Below are 19,262 nucleotides of genomic sequence, written 5' to 3'. Positions count from 1 at the left end.
TATTCCCAGAAATGCCTACGTGGCTGGGTAACCAAGAAAGACGATGTCGAAAGGGCCAGTAGCAAGATCATTATACATTTCAACAATTTCAATTAAAAGTGAATGTTTACAAGACACATTTTTAATAGCCAGAAGGCAAGAAAGAGAGTCGGAGTAGATTATATACTGTTTATGTTTAGGGTGTCTCTGAATATATTTAAGAGCTGTTAATATGGCGCTTGCTTCTGCAGCAAAAATAGAGCTGTTATCTGGAATTCTAGAAGATATTGTTCGAGATCCAATGACAGTGGCACAAGCTACTGCACCACCGGCATTGGAACCATCTGTAGATAAGGGTTTGTAATTGCTATATTTACTTTTTAATTGATTATATTCTTGTTTATATTGTAAGGCATTAGTAAGGTCGAATGTTAGGTCGACTTGTGGCCTAACCAACTGCCAAGGAAAGAAGACTGGAGGTAGCTATGATTTCCAGCTCAATGCCGGCCGAAGAAAGAAAGGGTTTAATTCTGTGCCCTAGAGTTGGAACAAGAGAAGTCTTCTTGTCGTATAGATCCTCATAAAGTGGATTGAACACACAGTTATGTGCAGGGTTAGATTCATTAGCGTATGATTTAGTAATGCATTGTAAGGATAATTTTATACGACGTCCAGTAAGAGATGGTTCATCGGCCTCAACGAAAAGACCCAAGACAGAGTCTTAAACCTTGGTGGTGGACAGAATCAAGACGCTTAAAGCTGCTTTTACAGGTTCCACCATATACAAAAGAGCCATAAAGGACTAGTGATCGATATAGGTGTAAGGGACTAGTTTGATTGGTCTGTAATGAGATGGATCAGAGTGATCTCGGCCAGGTTTTGGAATGGGGACTGCAATGGCATTGTAGTGGAATAGCCTCAAATGATGACCAGTCAGCCCTGGCAAAGTTCCTTCTTGTCGACGGTGGATCATCACGAGGGTTAATTGTTTTAAGAATGGTGGGGAAGTGGTCACTCCCATGGAGGTCATCATGAACCATCCATTCAAATTCATTATATAAGTTGGAATCAGAGAAAGACAGATCCAGGGAAGAATATGTTCCCGTATACGTAGCTGGATGCAAATAAGTGGCTGAATCATAGTTAAATATACACAGGTTATTGTCTGAAATAAAGTCTTCAAGAATTTTACCTTTGTTATTAGTATGGACACTTCCCCATAGCACCCATGATGAGACATGGCTTCGGAAGTTGATCGGACAGATTTTGAAGATCTGGTAGTTGATTATTGGAAGAGGGAGGAATATACAAGCTGCACAGTGTCAGAGCAATACTCTGACACTGAATGATACTCTGATATACCAAAATAGAAGCACCTCCAGTAGCTTTATTGTCTGGAGGAGACAAGGAATGATAGGTATCAGTATTGTAGATATGTCTCTTGAAGACATAATGCGGACTGTTTAAAATCTTGAATGAGTAGTTGTATTTCGTTACTCAATCCTCTGCAATTCTATTGAATTATATCAGACAATTGAGTCATGGTGGCTCAGTTGGAGGTCTCACTCGTAAATAGGAGAAAGAGCTATTCCTCCGGTTGTCCTCTGTTTGTGAGGACAATGTGACCTCCATGTCGAGAGGTCCAAAGGGATTCTCCAGAGGAAGCTCTGAAGGTAAGGGCACGGAAGGTGTCTCTTTTCTGTTTATTTTTTTCCTTTCGTTTTTGGTGAATTAATTGAGACTGTTTGTTGACAGCTTTAGATTTATCTCAGACTGTTTCTCCGTCTGAGAATCAGACTTAGTCTGAACAACTGGGGTAGCATGTTTCACTACTGAGGCTGGAACATGAGGATGCCCATACTTTACCCATGTCACGTCTGTCTGACAGGCAACAGAGACCGTTGCCACAGAGCGAGTGACAGCTGCAGAATAAGAAACATTTAACGTAGTTGAGGTGTGATTTTGGAAACGTTTCTTTCCTTCCAGGTAAGAAACGTTTTTTCACATTTCAATCTTATTATAGAGGAAGGGCAGGATATTGATAAAGCACAATGTGGACCATGACAGTTCGCATATGTCAACCCCTTGTCGCAGTCTCTGTTGTCGTGGCTCTCACCACAACGATGCCATATCACAGAACCACGACAAGAGTTTGATCCATGACCGAACTTCTGGCACTTATAACACCTGAGTGGACTGGGGACATACACGTCCGCTCCGATATTAAAGTATCTTGCTTGAATGGATTGAGGTATGGATGAGCGAGAAAATGTCAAGAGATATGAGTTAGTTTTTACGACGAGGCCTTCTTTCTTGACGGTGAAATGTTTTACGTCTGTCACACCCTGATCTACGAGCTCTGCTGCAATGTCCTCTTCTGACATGTCCGACAGACAACGCGACCTGTCACGGATGAAGCCACGTTAGGAAGTCAATGCTCTGTGCTCAGACACAGTCACCTTAATATTGTCAAATGTTTTGACAGATAACAAATTAATAGACTGCTGTCTCCGAGCACATTCAACGAGAAGTGAACCAGTGCGTGGACGGGTGACGTTCTTAACTGCACCACAGATCCCGGGTACAGCCTTAGAAATGGCGAAAGGGTTTGCGTTTATCGGGAGTAAGTCAACAGCCTCATCCACAAGGAAACGAGGCTAGGATCCCCACCCAGCACGGAGTGTCTACAAGGACGATGGCCATATGCACCGGATCTCCAAGATGCTGACACCAGGGTTACACGGGTGTTATAGGTCAGAGAATATGACATGAATAGCTGCATTTATCTACCAGACTGGTTCTGTCCTAGACAAGAAATTGGAGACATGCATTATTCAGAGGTCAGCATCTCCCGATTGGCCCATAAGCCACCGCCTTCTGGCATAGGGCTCTAAGCAATTTGATATGTAAATACGCTGTACGTTGAAAATCAGAAAGTCCAAGACCCCCCCCAAAAATGTGCAAATACAAAAACTATACCCTAACAGGACTAGGCGTGATCAGCCGATTGATAGAACCGGGCTAGTTCTACCACCCGTCTTGGTGAAGTCGGGGCCAAAGTGGTTTGTTGAGCAACAGGAACACGGTTCCAGGCCCCTGTTACCCTCAACCATCAGGATCCCTTCCTCCACCGACACAGGGCTGCAACCCACGGTACACGGGTTGGTGGACCAAATATCCCTCCGCGTCCACGACGGGGGTGAACGGCTCTTAACGTTACCCAGCACCCACCATGAGAAGGTGGCCGTTCACGGGTGGCATTTAGAAAGGAACATGGGGCAGTCATGAGCGGTTTTGCTCTTATGAAAAGTATCCGATACGGTATATGCTGCCCTTTTAGATAACGAAAATGCATTTGACAGAATATGGCACATTGACTTATTTTACAAGTTACATCAACTGGGCATCCAGGGAAACTCTGGAAACTATTGCATTAGAGTTATACAAATAGTTACGTTTTTGTAAGATATAACGGTGAAAACTCAGCTGCAGGTATCCTGGTAAGCAAGGTGCTGGCAGAGTCATGTCGTCCTGTTTTTTTCTAGTGTTTATTATTGATTGGGGGTCTTCTCTGAGACAGGCTAGAAACTGCCTGAGTGTGCATGGTCTGAGTGTTCCGGCTATATTGCTTGCTGACGACACAACACTTCACCGAAGGGACCTCAAATGGTTCTCAATACTGTACATACATATGTCAGTAAATGGCACTTAACATTCAATCCTGCAAAACACACAGAAATCATTTTTAATAAAAGTAAATGCTGCAACTGTAAACTACAGTACACTCTTGGCAATGAAAACATTGCATCAGCTGATCCCACTACTTACGGCAGTATACTTCCAACGTCTGATTTAACATTTAAATAGCTAGCACTATGTGTTTGAGGGCTTAGGACAAGTTACAAACTTCTGTATCCATCACATTTCGGATCGTCATAGTCTGCTGTAACTATGATCATTTACAACTTTGTTCAAACTCAATAAGCATTTATTTCGAACTACAGTCTATCCATCATGGTGCGCCTTTTAATCACGACATCTGACAAGCTAAGTGAAAGATTTATTTGATTTTGTTGTGCTGTGGCAGTTTAAGCATTTAAAACTGTCGTACCCACAATATCTTGTGGTTAGTATGAATTATATACTGTAGAAGACTGCACTGCTTCACACAACCGACTTTTCATTTACGACAATGTTGTCATTGTGTTTACCGGCTTCCCCAGTAACGGGATGGACTGACGTCGTTATGCAAGTCCAATCTAAACGTTTTCAACATGTGACGACTGTACCAGCTTAGTTTGCTTTTGGCATTCGTCCGTCTATGCAAGCATGCAGAAAAGATTTCACAACTCAAGAATAGTGTTGGCCTGTGTTTCTTTGTGTGGGCAGTCCGTCTTCAAGTACATACATCTTCCGATCAGTACAGACTCACGAATGCGTTAACGTATTAACTCGGTTGTTGGGCATTTGTTTCTCGTTTTCGTAAAGCGACTATTTGATCAGAAAACTACTTGTGTTACACACTGAACATTGCACCCATTACTACATGGTGGATCAGTTGTGTTTGCTTCCACAGAAAATACATATTCTGCACGTCTTTATTCAACGACCCCATTATGAAGTAATGCCATAACCGGTCAGAAGGTTTTCATGTAGTTAAGAATTAAGAACTTCTTGTCTTCCCCTGTGTGTAGTACCAATGCATCTTGTAATAACCTATCAGAAAACGCAGAAATATTAACAGTTCATATCATGGAACGGATCGAAGCTTAAATTTACACTTACTTAAGGGTGTAGAAGCCGTATTGTGTTCACCTGAAGGAATATCTTCAACTTTCATTTCCAGTCATTTTCTAGGCTAACCAAAAACTACCAACACGCTTTGTAATCGTCAAAGTGCAAAAGACTTTTGGACTTTGAATATTTTATTACAAAAGGCGTTGTTATTACTAAATGGGTAGGTTCGAGAGTAGCCCGGTTCGTAATAACCCATTATGTAATAAAATCGTTAAATGTGCAAAACACTTTTAGACTTAAAACATTTTATTACAACGTGCGTTTTTATTACAAAGCTTTGACGATTTGTATCATAATTTTGTGCACCCGGATAAATTGCTTCCCTTGTCAGCTATTTCTTACGACGGGGGACAACTTTCTGGCAAAACAGCCAGGTGTACGAATTGTACGTGTAAAAGTGAAATTTCACTGCACACGCTTGGGGAGTACCTTTGGAGTCGGGGTCACCGTGAGCGTTTGGAGAAAGAGTTCATGTGATGACTGTGCGCACAGAAGGGTGGAAAAACTTTGATTCAACCTACAAACAGTGTTACCTTTCTCCGTGTCCAGGTAACGTAGCTGATATTCTGCACCCCACTAATGTACTTCAAACTTTTTCTTCTCAAATACGGTAGAATTAAGTTTATGCAATCCGATTCTTAGGGCAATGCATTTTTAGAATCATATGTGCTCACCACGAAAAGAAACGTGAACAGTGAGAAATGATGGTATTGACAAAGAGTGAAACCTTTACGTTCACAAGAGTCAACAATAACTCGCAAGAAAACACGTAATGTGTGTGTTCTCCACATGACATGGACATCCAGTCAATCAATGGGGAAACCGTGTAAAGTATGCATGTAGGTATTGTCCTTAAAAGAGAAACGATAACGTCAATAACGGGTGTGACCCCCACTGCCACCAGCAGAAGCTGCGCAGCTGCTTTCCATGTAGTTGAAAAGACGTCGAATGAACCTCCTTGGAAGGTTTTTGTAAGCGTCAACAACACTCCGTTGCAGTTGTTGTTGCACGCTAACTGGATGTACTCGCTGTTGGTGAATTTGTCTTTCCATCGCATCCCAGACGTGTTCGAATCCGGGCTTACAACTGGTCAATTCATTGTCTGGATGTTGTTGTTTCTGCATGCATGTCAAACGGTGGCCAGTGTATGGTCTACGGCAACGTAAACACGCCTGAGTTTTTGTGGTGAGTTTGACCTGAGTCCCTGTGGTGTTATGGGTTGTTGTGGCTGGTATGCAAAGATTTCGCAAATGAGAGGTCACAATGTAGCGGTCTTGCCAGTATGGCATTACACAGTCTGTAGATGATGAACTGCTGTGTTCCATAATGCCTGGCGACGTGCTGGATGCGCCAATCAGTATTGCCTGTTTCCCTTGGACGTTCGTTAGCACTTAAGCGAGGCATGTTGTTCATTCTTATGTTGCATAAGAGTGGGAATGTAGACGTTAAGCATTAACCGTTCCTTAAGTAACATCGTGAGGGCAAGAACATCATGCGTAGAATGAACTTCATGACCTGTCTCTGCACGGACAAACTGGAAACCATTGAGAATCTTGTGGTGTGTGACGTTACGTATGCTAGGTGTTGTTATGCTCCTAAACTGAAAAAAAAACCCAAAAGATCTCCTTGATTTTAACAAGGGACACTCGTGGAATACACCCCTATTCTACAATCTATTGGCCACAGACATTAGTGACTTCCAGACAATATTCAGTGTAATACACCACTTGATCTGCAATACTATTTTGTCGACATACTGTATCGGGTATTACATGTTGGAAGCAGTTGTCCTTGAGGAAAATCAAGCAAGGCTCATTGTTTGAGCGTGTACTGTGCACCCAAACGTATACAACTGTATTTAGTTATTAAAAGTGCGCATTATAAAAACAACACAGTGATAGAGTGACTGCAAAATCCGATTTAACATTTGGTTTAGAAAGCAGGCGATGTTACCCTCTGATACAGACCCAGTTTTACAACTGTTATGCAGATTTTAGAAATCATATTACCTGATAGATAGAGATTAAAAATGTGCTTTCGAGATGTTAACACGGAAACACTGATTAATGGTCTCCAATAAGATGTAAACTTGATTTCAGAAACCAGCATATTTCAATGTCGTGAAATATATATAATTTAGCGAACCATTATGTGATAATGGTGTAAGTATTTATGTTTAATATGAAACTTGGCCAACATGGAAACATTCCAACATGCAATAACTTGTTTATCTGATATTGTATATATACGAGTTAAGTTGAGCTTTGTGTACATATGTACATTCATATCTTGTTTATAGAGAAGCTGCCGTCGTCATATTTCTGGAATATTGCTTCAACCGGCGTAAAACCAAACTCACTCACTCACTATAGAGAAGTCATCTGTTGTCGAGGCATTAATATTGCCAATATGGTCTTTGGGAAAATTTCCTTCTAAATTTTATGCAGTGATGCAGTTTCGTAGAAGAAACTTTAAAGTTTCGTCAATATGTTTCGATCGCTTTACCACGCGTGCATATCTAGTGTTCTTGTGCTTGAACTAGTCGTCTTATCTGTCACTGGCTTCATTATGTATAATCCAGTACGACAGATATTTTTAAGTTCTATAAGTGATATCTGACCTCATGAGTAGTTGGTACAGAGACTGTGTAAGAAACAATACTTATATGAAAGTAAATCTTGTCACCGTCCATTGTTACTCTTTTTCTATCGATGCAGGATCCACTATTCGTCTTTTAGATAAGTATTTTGTCACACTGCGTGATGGTATTTAAAACAAATCATATGAAAAATGAACAGAACCCTATTAAGACATTTCTTGAAAGTAGGTCCCACCTGTACTATTTATTTGACAACATAACCTTGTTCGCATGCACGTCTTCTGCGGTAGCATGAGGTCGTGTGCAAGGAGCTCAGATCACAGTCAGACGGAACATTTGCAACGTTGGGCTCGGAGAATCCTTAGATGAGTGACTATGTTTCGCAGCTTGACTTATGGGTGTTTCCAGGACTTCGGTCCTGCCCCACAACGAAGCACATGCGGTCTCTCCTTAGGTAAGCGAGTTTGTTCAAAATTGCCTCTGTCTACCGGGGTAGAATAATCAGATTATTTGGGTGCTTCGAGCGTGCATTGTGCATGACGCAATGTGCATAAATTGACCATTATTACATTCGTGAGCTAACTTGCAAAGCACGCAAAAATACACAAGTGCGCAAACGTGTTGTACGAACACACACGCGCATATTTACACGAGGAACAAATTCGCATGTAGTCTCGAGGTCATGTAAACATATATTTGAACATGTGGATTTCAGGTTATATCACTATATAATAGATTTGGCATTGTCCCGTCTACTGCATGGCATGTTTTAGATGAGCCAGCGCAGTAAACGCGTTTGTGACAAGCAGGCAGGGTAAAAAATCTGGACGAATACGTTTCGTTGCTACAGGCCGTTTGGCGATTAAGCATGTGTAATACATGCTGACTGCTACTGTTTAACACGTGATTTAGTTCAGCAAAACACCATCACGACACGATTCGCACGAGGAAAATGAACTTTTCAATATTTAGACAACCTGCTTCCATCTTGGTTCAATTGGAATGTCCCAGACGGCGTCCCCATATGTGCAAACTGGTTTCATTTGTCAGATCGTGACTCATCTAAAGCTTGTCAATTGGTGAGTGAGTTGATATTTAACGTCATATCGGCAATATTTCAGTTATATCGTGACGAGAACATTTAACACTGAGAAGGACTATATGTATATTACAAAACCTGTCGACGAAGGACAGAAAAACGACAAGCATATAACAATTAGCATTAAAACTAGCGTGGAAAGTTTAAACTGATATCATTATATAGACAATACAATAAAAAACAGGCTATATATCACCAGCGACTGAATAATACTTGTCAAGCAGTAGACAGGACGTCTCAAAGAGTTTAGCTGCAACGTTCTAACATCCATATCACTTGCAATGTCAGGAACGTCCATGCTCAAAGGGCGCAGTCATCAAGATAGTAGTTACTACAACCGGCTGGAAGGAAGTATATATGCATCGTATCAAGAAGCAAATTTATAACAGTTAATTTAGCAAGTGCACATCGTCGGATGGAGCCAACAGGAGAGTAAGATCAACAAATAGTAAACAGGCTGATAGGATACAAACTCAACAACTAATTGACAGATTCTATCTGTCAATCAAATCCACAGTTAAACGTCTAAACCCACCTCATTGTCCAAGTGATGGAATCAATCAATATTCAGCAAGTTTGTTTATCCTGAACGGTGTACCTCGAACTGTCGCTCTATGCAATAAACAGGGAGTTGTTAGCACGTAAGCGGTATGTTTCGTTATGCATATTCTTTACTGTAGTATACGTGAGATAAGTGCTTCAGCTTGGAAATGACCAACCATTTGAAGTTGATAGTTCTACTTTAGTAAACTTCTACCTAAGAAATTCAAATCAGATTAAAACATCTCATTCCAAAATTCCAAATCCTTTTTCAGGCACTAAGAAATGATAATCATTTACATATTAGATAAAACACTATCGGTACCACTTTGACGTGTTTGGTCATGGCCTAACTGGGCAAAATAAGTTAGGGATATTGGTATTTTTTGGTTGATATTTTATCAGTGTGTAAATGAAAAAAATACATCACTATTCAAAATTTGCAAAAATCCCTATTTTTTTATCAAGTATATTGATACCATTACATTAGTCATTAAAAGATAATTTTTGCCATTATAACTTTCTGTGATCCATTTCATCATACAGTATTTATTTCATTCAGTGTTTGGAAGCTCATATAATAATATGGAAAATGTTGCTGTTCCAGTTTATTTTGTAGTCTGAAATTATTTTCGTTCTTCTAGTGGTACTACCAATACAGTTATTCTGGCTACAAATGGCCTAATATTTAATGCCTGTAAAGCTTGGTATTATTTATGAGTGTATGTGCCCGTACACGCATGCACACAAATATCCGTAATTAGTGAATTCTGTGTGGACGAAAAAGAAATCACTATAAAGTGGAACAATCACTATATCAATCATCTTCCCTCACTCTGAGAGAAGCATGGCATTATTCGTTCATCTTTTAGTAATTTTATCTGCACAAAAGAAATTATTATAAAAAATATGAAACAAACTTCCGAGTACAACCATTCCACCAACATTGCAATAATGACTATGGAATAATGTTAAGTTCAGTCTGTTTTCGATGAGAGGATATAATCCCATTTCTGGCAGTGAGATTATCACACCCCTTAACTAGTCCAGCGGGTTGTCTTATTTCTGGCAATGACATTATCACACCTCTTAACTATTCCAGCGAGGTGTCTCATTTCTGGCAGTGCGATTTCCGTGAGTCCCATATCTGGCAGTATGCTATTCATACCTCTTAACTGATAGGTAATAAATAAGTAATTGGAGTTGAGTAGGGATTAACTTAACCGATCAATGGTGCCTTACCATGGGAAACATAAGCAAGTAAAAGAAGCATGCATTGCAAGTCATATGACTTTATTAGATATGTACAAGTATAAGAAAAATTATGAAAGTTCAGGTCAATGGGCATATCACTTATCACTGCGATAACAGAATGAGCATTAATTCACGTGGAGGGTGCCATCTGCAGCTGTAGTCACAGTGGCCAGACATGTAGCATGGATGCACCTCCAGGGAACTGGAGCTTGTTTTACTTCCTGAGTGTATGTCTCTAACCATCCAGAATCAAGTCCCCCACCTACTTTCCTTCCATCTAAAATTCCACCTTTCCCTGCCATCATATTACTTATGTGTGACAAAAATGCTGACTAACACGTATTTATGCCAGTGTACAATGTATTAAAACACTTCCCTTCTCCAAGTGTACAATATACACCCTATCCAATCCATAATAATAATAATAAAAAACAAAACAAAGAAACTGTGTTCTTAATCTTTAGATGAGCAGAGCAAGTGATCGGGTAGGTAGCAATGGCTTAATTACGGCTTAACTGTCCAGTCCAACACGTATTTATGCCACTCATGTTTCCTTCTCTTAATGTACAATGTAATAAGAACTCTCCCTTTCTCCAAGTGGAGAATATACACCCTATCCAATACAAAATAAGAAAAGCCTTGTGTTCTCAATCATTAGATGCGCGGAGTAATTGGTCAGGAGGCAAAGGATTAATGAACGTAGCAATGGTATCATTTAGGTAGCAATGGATTAATTAACTCAATTTCATTTTCACACAGACCAATTAGTCGTAATTAATGATGGTAGTTGTCCAAATTCTGACAGTGCGATTTCCATAAGTCACAGTTTGGGGATCTTACCTATGAGAGGTTCCTCATTGGTTTAAACATATTTGTATTCATGAAAGTGAATTTGGATTGGAGAACAAACCTTACTGCTCACTGTTAGCAGTGCTCCATGCACCATAATGTACAGCATGAAGTGGAGGATTTCACGTCACATATATTGGGTATTTCAAAAATATAATACTTTAAATACGTCTAAATATATACAGATAACAACAAATTCAGTCATTCTCTTAGTAGTCATAGGTTAGAGAGTTACACCTGTGTGTGTCTAATGGTCCCCATTCACGTACATGTATATATGAAAACTGACAGTTTAACACAAAACAATATACAATCAACAAAATTCAATACAATACAACTTTCACCTCCTGAACATACCTCACTGATGAGGCATCTCTCTGGTGTATTAGAGTGAAAATCAGATCATAACATGTTGAATAATGTCAACTTACTGTTGTGAATAACAAGACGTTTAGGAGCGTATGTCTTCTCCTTTCCCAAACTGGAAATTTTTGGAAATCTCATATTTGGTGATACGATGACAGAAAAGATCTGACGTTATTACAGGCATGCAGAGTGGGTGATTAACTAGATATTCCTTGTGACAGAAAAGACGGTTCCCACACTGGAAACTCAACGCTAACCTTATAGTAACGTGATATAGATGTAGCACTGAATTATTTCAAGATGACCACTAAGACTTGTTCTGACCTTTTCTTGGTAGAGCTCATTCGTATACGCTAAGATGTCAGATTTACGTTGCGTTTCCCGCCTTTCTCTTCCAGGTAGTTTGCGATGGTTTCGTTTCGCAGTCCTATTGCCTTGTCAAGAGGAGTTCTTCCTTTGAAACCAGGCTTGTTGATATGTAAACCCTTTTGTAGGAGAAGATCTATCACCTCCTTGCCCCCTTCACAAGCTGAGTGAAGAAGGGTCTCACCATCCTCCGATAAAGCATCAACAGATGCTCCTTCAGCGAGCAACAATCTGAGAATGTCTGCTTTTTCAGACTTGCATGACTCGTGCAAGGATTGCACGTCTATGCAGGCATTCATCTTGAGAAGGTCCTTTACTATGTCAATGTGTCCGTATTCACAAGCACTGAAAAGAGCTGTACGTCCAGATTTGTCCTTCCTGTCAACATCTGCTATATCACATGCTATCTGTTTCACTGCTCTTGCTAGTCCATTTTCGCACATGTAGTGCAGTACTGTCCTGCCCATACAATCGAGTGCATTAACATCAGGGTTGATTGCTAGCACTGACATGACAAAAGTACTCTTCTTCGTATTGGCAGCCACCATGATAGGGGTTTGATCATCATCATTTCTGACATTGATATCAAATTCGATTTCTTTGTCTCTTAGATACTGCAACCCATCAACTGATGCAGCATCACAAATACCAAACACGACGTCCTTCAGAATCTCGGATGTAATTGGTTCTACGAGGTCCATTATGGTTTTCAAAATGTGAACACTGCCATTGCTTGTTGCTAGGTAAGCAAATGTCAATTCGTGAGTAGCATCTGTCAGGGAGGCAACAGTTTGCATTGATGAATTGTTGTTACGAAGTAGAGAATCCATGAGCTGCTTGGCGAATGGTTCCCATCTGCACGCTGTGTGTGAAAGTGCCAAATATATATTGCCTTGACAGATTTCTGTCGTAAATCTGGCCAACAGATACTTGCAAAGATAATCTGGAATAAAAAGGGACTCTGTGGCCTTAACAGAAGGTTGTTGAGACTGCAGTCGCAATGTCCTGCTTATGAATGTCATCTTGCAATTGTCAATAACGAACCTTGGGTCGAGTTTCCAAAATTCTGATGCGACTAGGTCATGTATATATTCCGAGAGGAATTCGAACACACCGTCCCTCTGCGATAAGTATATTCCATCAAGATTTCTAGCTGCCACTATGAGGTCGCGCCTTTTATCAGAACACCTCTCTTGGTATATGTCTAATTCTCCTTGATTCTCAAGCATCTTTTGCAAAAGGTCTTTCTTGTCTCCATGCTTCAAGACATTCATGACACCATTTTCTTCTAACTGTGTTGGTAGTCGGAACACTGACACTATTGGAGTAGAGTTATTATTCTTGTACCTTTCTAGAAACAATTCACACAATTTGAGAAAGCTATGGCTATTCCATTCACATATTTGTCTCCGTTTCTCTGGATCAATTTGCACATCTAGCGACTGTTCCAGTGCTGCCAGGATACTTTCCTTTTCCTGAAATGTTCTTGGCATCTGTGATACATCAACTGTGGATACCTGTTTCACGGGTAAATATTCAATGTAACGCGACCATTCCCGAAGAACCAGGGTGTTGCCAACAAACAGAACGATAGGCCTTCTGTCTGCGTCTGTAAATAAACTATTCAGGGCAGGTTCCCAGAGGTTCCATTTGCTGTTATCAAAGTTTATCCTTCCGCATATGTCATCCAACATTATGACTGGCTCACTGATGTAGAGACCAACGTCAGAGAGATGGTCAGGTGTGAATATTTGGAATGTTTGTTTCCCTTTTGCACTGAGTTTTGACATGGCTCTTTTGGCGATTGTTGTTTTACCATCACCTTGTGACCCTGTGACAATCACGAAAGATGATCCATTCCCAATTGCGATCATGATTTGAGACAGGCCGTAAGTATCTACAGTTGTCTTTGAACACTGTTCAATATTTCTTTCTGTTTTACCTGAAGTAGAACACACACAAATCACTAGACACGAAACTGAGATAGAGACTTGACAACGTGTCAAACTGAGTCAGTTCAGTTTGTTTCTGTTCACAAAGCGCTAGCCGATTGCAGTGTAAGCGGCATTTGACCTTAAGCTCACCAGTTCGATAAAATACCTGTCGTTTTATAATGTCAGGGATCTTAACTTCTATTGTCACCTCTAATTCCTGTTGAAAAATACCTCCCACTTGAAGGTCATCCATGAATGGTGCTTTATCACCAGTTCAATCCCTGTCACGTCAGTGCATAAATTACCCAGTTACCGTCTATTTACTGCATTCGACAATATGTATTGTGTAGAATTGTTTGTTAACAGGCATTTACCTTCACTTTCCCTATACTTACATCGGAGTTCCTGTGGCCGACTCTTTTTATCATCACGCTTATATTGCTCAATTTTGCTTCCTTCTCCAATGATAAGGTTTCTTGGAGCGCTTTGAAACTCATAGTGGTATGTGGTCTTTTGGAAAACTGAAGTAAGAGGTGTTAATAAATAGAAATAGTATTTGTGAAACATAGTGTAACATGTACGTGATAGTTGTAGCTCATATGTGTACACAAGTATTAAGTGGGTTAAGTACAAGGTTAAACCGCCATACCAACAGGGTGTGAATGATTGCGAGGTATTATGTCACCATCGGTAACGATTGCCCCTCGTTGTTGGACTGATCGTTGCATATCTGAAAACGAAGTGAATAACACATGTTATTGTCATATTGAAAAAGTTTAAATCGACAATACACTAACTCCTCCCCACCCCACCACCCACCCGGTGTATGGATAACTATGGATCTGCTTGTCAGTCGTAATTATTGTCGTTAATGCGAAACGTTGTGTACCCCACAAAACTTTCTCTACTGGTTTGAACAATTCACTTAATTTACATAAGCTTTCAGTGGTGTAATCGTGATAACATTCTGGTAACATGGTGATCATTATAGCAATATGTTGTGATTTGCTACCTGTCTGGATATTGGCCTGTTGATGACAGGGTAAATAATGGGATACAGAGCAATGTTGATCCGTATCTTCTTCAGACGTAAAGACATTGTCTGCTTCATCGCCGCTAGATGTACTAAAACCAGATCTGCATTCATCCGAGTCCTCTTCAGTCTCCATTTTCATATCAGTGTGAAAAAATGACCTGTCAGAGAATGATTAGAAATAATATATTTTATAGAAACGATATCATAATTTCAGGTATTCTCTTCCATGATAGTCCTACAGTTTAGCTGCGTGCACGCAAAGACATATGCTTTGATTGGAAATAGCTTACCCAGATCGAAAGGCACGTGAGTGCTGCATTTTATCATTTCAGGGCTAATATTTTAGTAATATATACTCTTTCTCCAGTTTAGTCCTCCTGAGAGGATACGTCGGTCCACAAACATTCTAAGTAAATTAAAACTTCCCACTGTTTTCAATCGTAGCACATGTGTCTTTTCTATATTTGCCAACATGTGTCTAAATTGAAGCTGAAGGGGATAATGTAAATCCAGCTAGGGCCTATGCTGGAAGCAAACAAAAATGGACTATACATGCCCATGGTCCCTGGTATGGTGATCTACCCTCAGTTGTTGGCGCTCTATAACCCGTTTCTATAATTATTGTATCGTCCTCTATAGTGAAACTGTTATGAAATTTAATTATTGCTAGTTATAAATATCTATCTGTGATAATATAAAAGTTTTACTGTCCTTCGTTGACAGCTGATTATGATCTAAGTTTTAATCATCACAAATCCACACCTAGTTTTAGTGACATGGCTGAAATATTGCCGATGTGACTGAAAATATCAATTCGACGTATATTACACGACGTTTCAGAGCTAATTCTTGCTCCTTCATCAGGCGAATGTAGTATTTTGCTGTTTGATTTATGACTCATTTTTCCTACAATCGCCAGCGGCTTAAGGAATAGTGTAAATCCAGCTAGGGTCCATGCCTGTAGCAAAGGTACTAAATGCCATGGTCCATTGTATGGTGATCTGCCTTCAGTTGTTGGCGATCTAAAGCCCGTTGTTTTCATAAATTGCATAGTCTTTCATAGTTAAGATATTTTAGATTTTTATACTAGTTTGTACAATTATATCTGTGATATCTGTGATATTCTAGTTAGTTTTACTCTCCTTTGTCCTTTTTATAACTTGCATGATTTATTATGCAAATGTGACTGTTTTTGGTCACGATATGCTCGAAATAGTTCAAATATTAAATCACTCGCTTACTCCTTGCGAAATATATATTCTGAGTTAGAAGTGTCGGGAGTAACGAATCGTCAGTACTTAGTAACGTTCCCTACAATACACGAACGCTCTCCTGGGGTCTGCTTTCTGTTTGAATAGGATTTCTGTGTACTAGGAGTAGTCACGATAACGTGACCATGCACACTAAGTGCAAACGAATACCCGCGTTGTGAATGACTAGCGTTCCGTGACGAAATGTATCCTGTCTCACATGATAAAGTGTCACCCGACAGTGTCAGACACACGCGCATGAGTGAATGCGTAGTGAAGAGATTGTGTCAGGGAGTTGCCCTTGTTATCAGCTGAAACAGTGTGAGATATGCAGATGTTGTGAGGATGATTTTGAAATGATATGAGTCAACCAAGTCAGCGAGCCTGACCACCCGATCCGATGAGAAGTATGATATAGCTGATAAACTACACAGAAAGAGGTCGATCACCGACTGAAACTCTCGAATCATTTCAACGTCATTAATATTTGGAAGTGTTGGTGTGAACTTCTGTTTCCAACCTCATCCTCATGGGAACATACTTTCTTGCCTGATCGCACGCTCCAAAGAAAAACACAAACCACGCGTGTTCTCCCTCGTTTACTGACAGACAAGAACACAGCGTTAGTGGTACCTACCTCACTTGGGCAACTACTAAATTGGAGGAAGCGAGGAATCACGCTCCCAGACCTGTAGAGCGAACAGACTGTCTCAAATCCAGGAAGGAAACCTTCTTCCATTTGTGAATTTATTGACAACGTTTCCTTCATCACACGTGTACACGCACATTGGCTCAGATAAAAATTTGCAATAACTCTGAACGCGAATATAAACACTATCTCAGCTCCACAACCGAAGGAACAGAATCTTGAATAACAACGTATCACTAATAATGATAAACTCTTTTGAATACATACCGGTGTTGAAAATTGTCTATCCAATTATTGAAACGCCTTGCACCCTCACAAATATTGTTGATATTTTTACGCATTCATCAGACAGGATATGACACTGCGCTTTAAATAATGCTTATGGGAAAATACGAGGGGAATACCCCAATAGTTACGAACTCGTTTATGCAAAGCGTTGGGGACATTTTACAGCAGCTTCACTCAACAACAGATTTGACTTGATCCTGACTATGTGACTTTGAATTGTTGGTTCCATTTAGAATGGCGAAACACCAAATTTATGCTTCCCATACTCCATCATGCCACAGTAATATATATATATCTATAAATATAAAATGTGTGTGTGTGTGTGGATATAATTGAACCACCATCCTCCCCGCAAGGCAAGTCACTGTTATGTTCGTACACTTTAAGCTTGGAATCAATCCATCCCCAAATGATGAAAACAAAGTCTCCAGGAATCCCAAGTTAGTCACATGTACACACATTTCGACAAAACGGCACTGTCACTCTTTTGACGCGTGCCGCATTGCCTGATACAGGCAAATACATGAAAGCACAATCGACAGTCGCCGAGCGTAAAAATTAACAGTTTTTTATGAGTTATCAGAAAACGATTCTGGGGGATTCTGATTCGAGATCTAGTCAAGTATTTTCCACTTTCACGTCAAATTTCAAACTTTCGCAAAATGTAAACGCTATCTCGTGCGCCATTTCAAACTGTTGCGTAACTTTACTTCCACGAAAAAAGTAACTCATACGATTCCATTATTGTGTAACCAAGGGGGTAGACTATCACAGCAAACAAAACAATAGACTGGTTTCAGTCGTGTAGAGTTGGGATGATAAAAACAAGCTCTTAGGCATTACATTATTGCATTGAAGAAGCAGTTGTTTGTTTTCTTTAGACAGGACATTTTTTATGTTGAAATGTTTAAAACATACGAAAGGCACCAACCACTCCCTTCAGAGACGAGTTCAACTCGCCGCTCGTCCCATGCCGGATAGCGCAGTGTCTTCCGCAGAGCGAGGAAGTTCAATTTTAAATGGGTCATGGTAGAATGAAGATAAGGCTAGTGTGTTTGAAAATCAGAGACATGCTGTACTGAATTGATGGCAACTAAATATTACAACTGAAACCTCAGTCTGCGCGTTCGGTTCCAATTGAAATTTAGTCCAAACACAATAGGTTTATCTGCTAAATATATGATCTTTTATGAATGTCATTATAAAAGCAGAATAGTGTACATATTTTAAGCAATTGGTTAGGGTCAGCATGATCAGCTTCCCAACGAATCATAATAGGCTATCTGAACCATAACCCGCTTTGGGGAAGAGTCCATACGAATTATCAAGGTAAAATTCTTAAGGAATATAGTTAAGAGAATGAACTCTATAAACTATGAATCAAACACGTATCTATATCTGAGTACAGTCAGTAACAAATTGAGATGGTTTCAGTGTAGTTCACAGAATACATACAACAAATCGAAGTGCCTTTACCTGTAAACTGCAATCAACGTCAACGTGTACATTTTGTAACTACACAAATACAATGATGAAACATGTCTCCATGTCCTATTTGATTATGTTCATGGAAAGAGTCTGTAGCATTGTGAAACATGTCTGTGCAAAACTAAATCTAACACATATTTTGTTTGTCTAGAAAGAGAAGAGAAACAATGTGCTAAATTTAAGTTTCATTGTTACCCCAAATTACACGTATGCTTGTAAATGCCTCTAACAAAAGCCCTATTTTCCTGGCGTAGCATCAGCCTTAAAAATGTATACAGTGTTAGTAAACGGTTGCTCGTACATAATGTACTTATGTACATATTTGAATTTGAATATTTGAATCAAAATACATACCATGTGTAAGCAAAATATGTTATGTACAGTAATAAATCTGCGAAAATGATTATATGTTACAATATGTGTGGTATCCACACACACACACACACACACACACACACACACACACACACACAAGAAATAAAGTGATTGAACAAAACAATAAAGGTAAAATCCTTGAGGAATTATTTCAGAGTGTAAATTTAACGACGATTCAAAAACCAATCTATGTCCAGCTACTGGAGCATACTCTGCCCTCTATAGGCGCCATAGGGAGGTCATGTGGCCTTTCGTAGCCAATCGGAACGCTGGTTTGATAGCTTTCAATAAATACTGCATAGGTTGTGTCACTTCTAACACAAGTAAGTGATTACTAATTGTCCTTTGCTTCCCCTGTTTGCCCGAATACAATAAGGACACAGTAGAAAAAAC

The 19,262-nt window shown here is 39.8% G+C and overlaps 1 protein-coding gene across 1 annotated transcript; it reads right to left on the bottom strand.

Annotated features, from left to right (window-relative positions):
- Positions 1-11,670: 11,670 nt before the first annotated feature.
- On the bottom strand, positions 11,671-17,044 carry LOC137262012 (uncharacterized). Its single transcript, XM_067799811.1, has 5 exons — positions 16,986-17,044; positions 14,796-14,977; positions 14,433-14,513; positions 14,179-14,304; positions 11,671-13,791 (listed from the first exon to the last, which is right to left on the bottom strand). The coding sequence occupies exons 2-5, from the start codon at positions 14,956-14,958 to the stop codon at positions 11,837-11,839; spliced, it is 2,325 nt and encodes a 774-aa protein (XP_067655912.1). The 5' UTR covers positions 14,959-14,977; positions 16,986-17,044; the 3' UTR covers positions 11,671-11,836.
- Positions 17,045-19,262: the final 2,218 nt, after the last annotated feature.

The sequence above is a fragment of the Haliotis asinina genome, chromosome 14 (assembly GCF_037392515.1).
Source record: "Haliotis asinina isolate JCU_RB_2024 chromosome 14, JCU_Hal_asi_v2, whole genome shotgun sequence".
In the NCBI taxonomy this organism is placed as follows: Eukaryota; Metazoa; Mollusca; class Gastropoda; order Lepetellida; family Haliotidae; genus Haliotis; species Haliotis asinina.
The sequence above is the reverse complement of the archived record's forward strand: the minus strand, read 5'-3'. Positions and strand labels throughout refer to the sequence as shown.

What these genes read in the sequence shown, in the direction of transcription:
- LOC137262012 (XM_067799811.1), bottom strand. Translation starts at nt 14,958, where the DNA reads ATGAAAATGGAGACTGAAGAGGACTCGGATGAATGCAGATCTGGTTTT. An exon ending in CAATCATTCACACCCTGTTG is followed by an intron (nt 14,305 to 14,432) that starts GTATGGCGGTTT and finishes CTCTTACTTCAG; the next exon opens with TTTTCCAAAAGACCACATAC. An exon ending in TCGGCCACAGGAACTCCGAT is followed by an intron (nt 13,792 to 14,178) that starts GTAAGTATAGGG and finishes GTTCTACTTCAG; the next exon opens with GTAAAACAGAAAGAAATATT.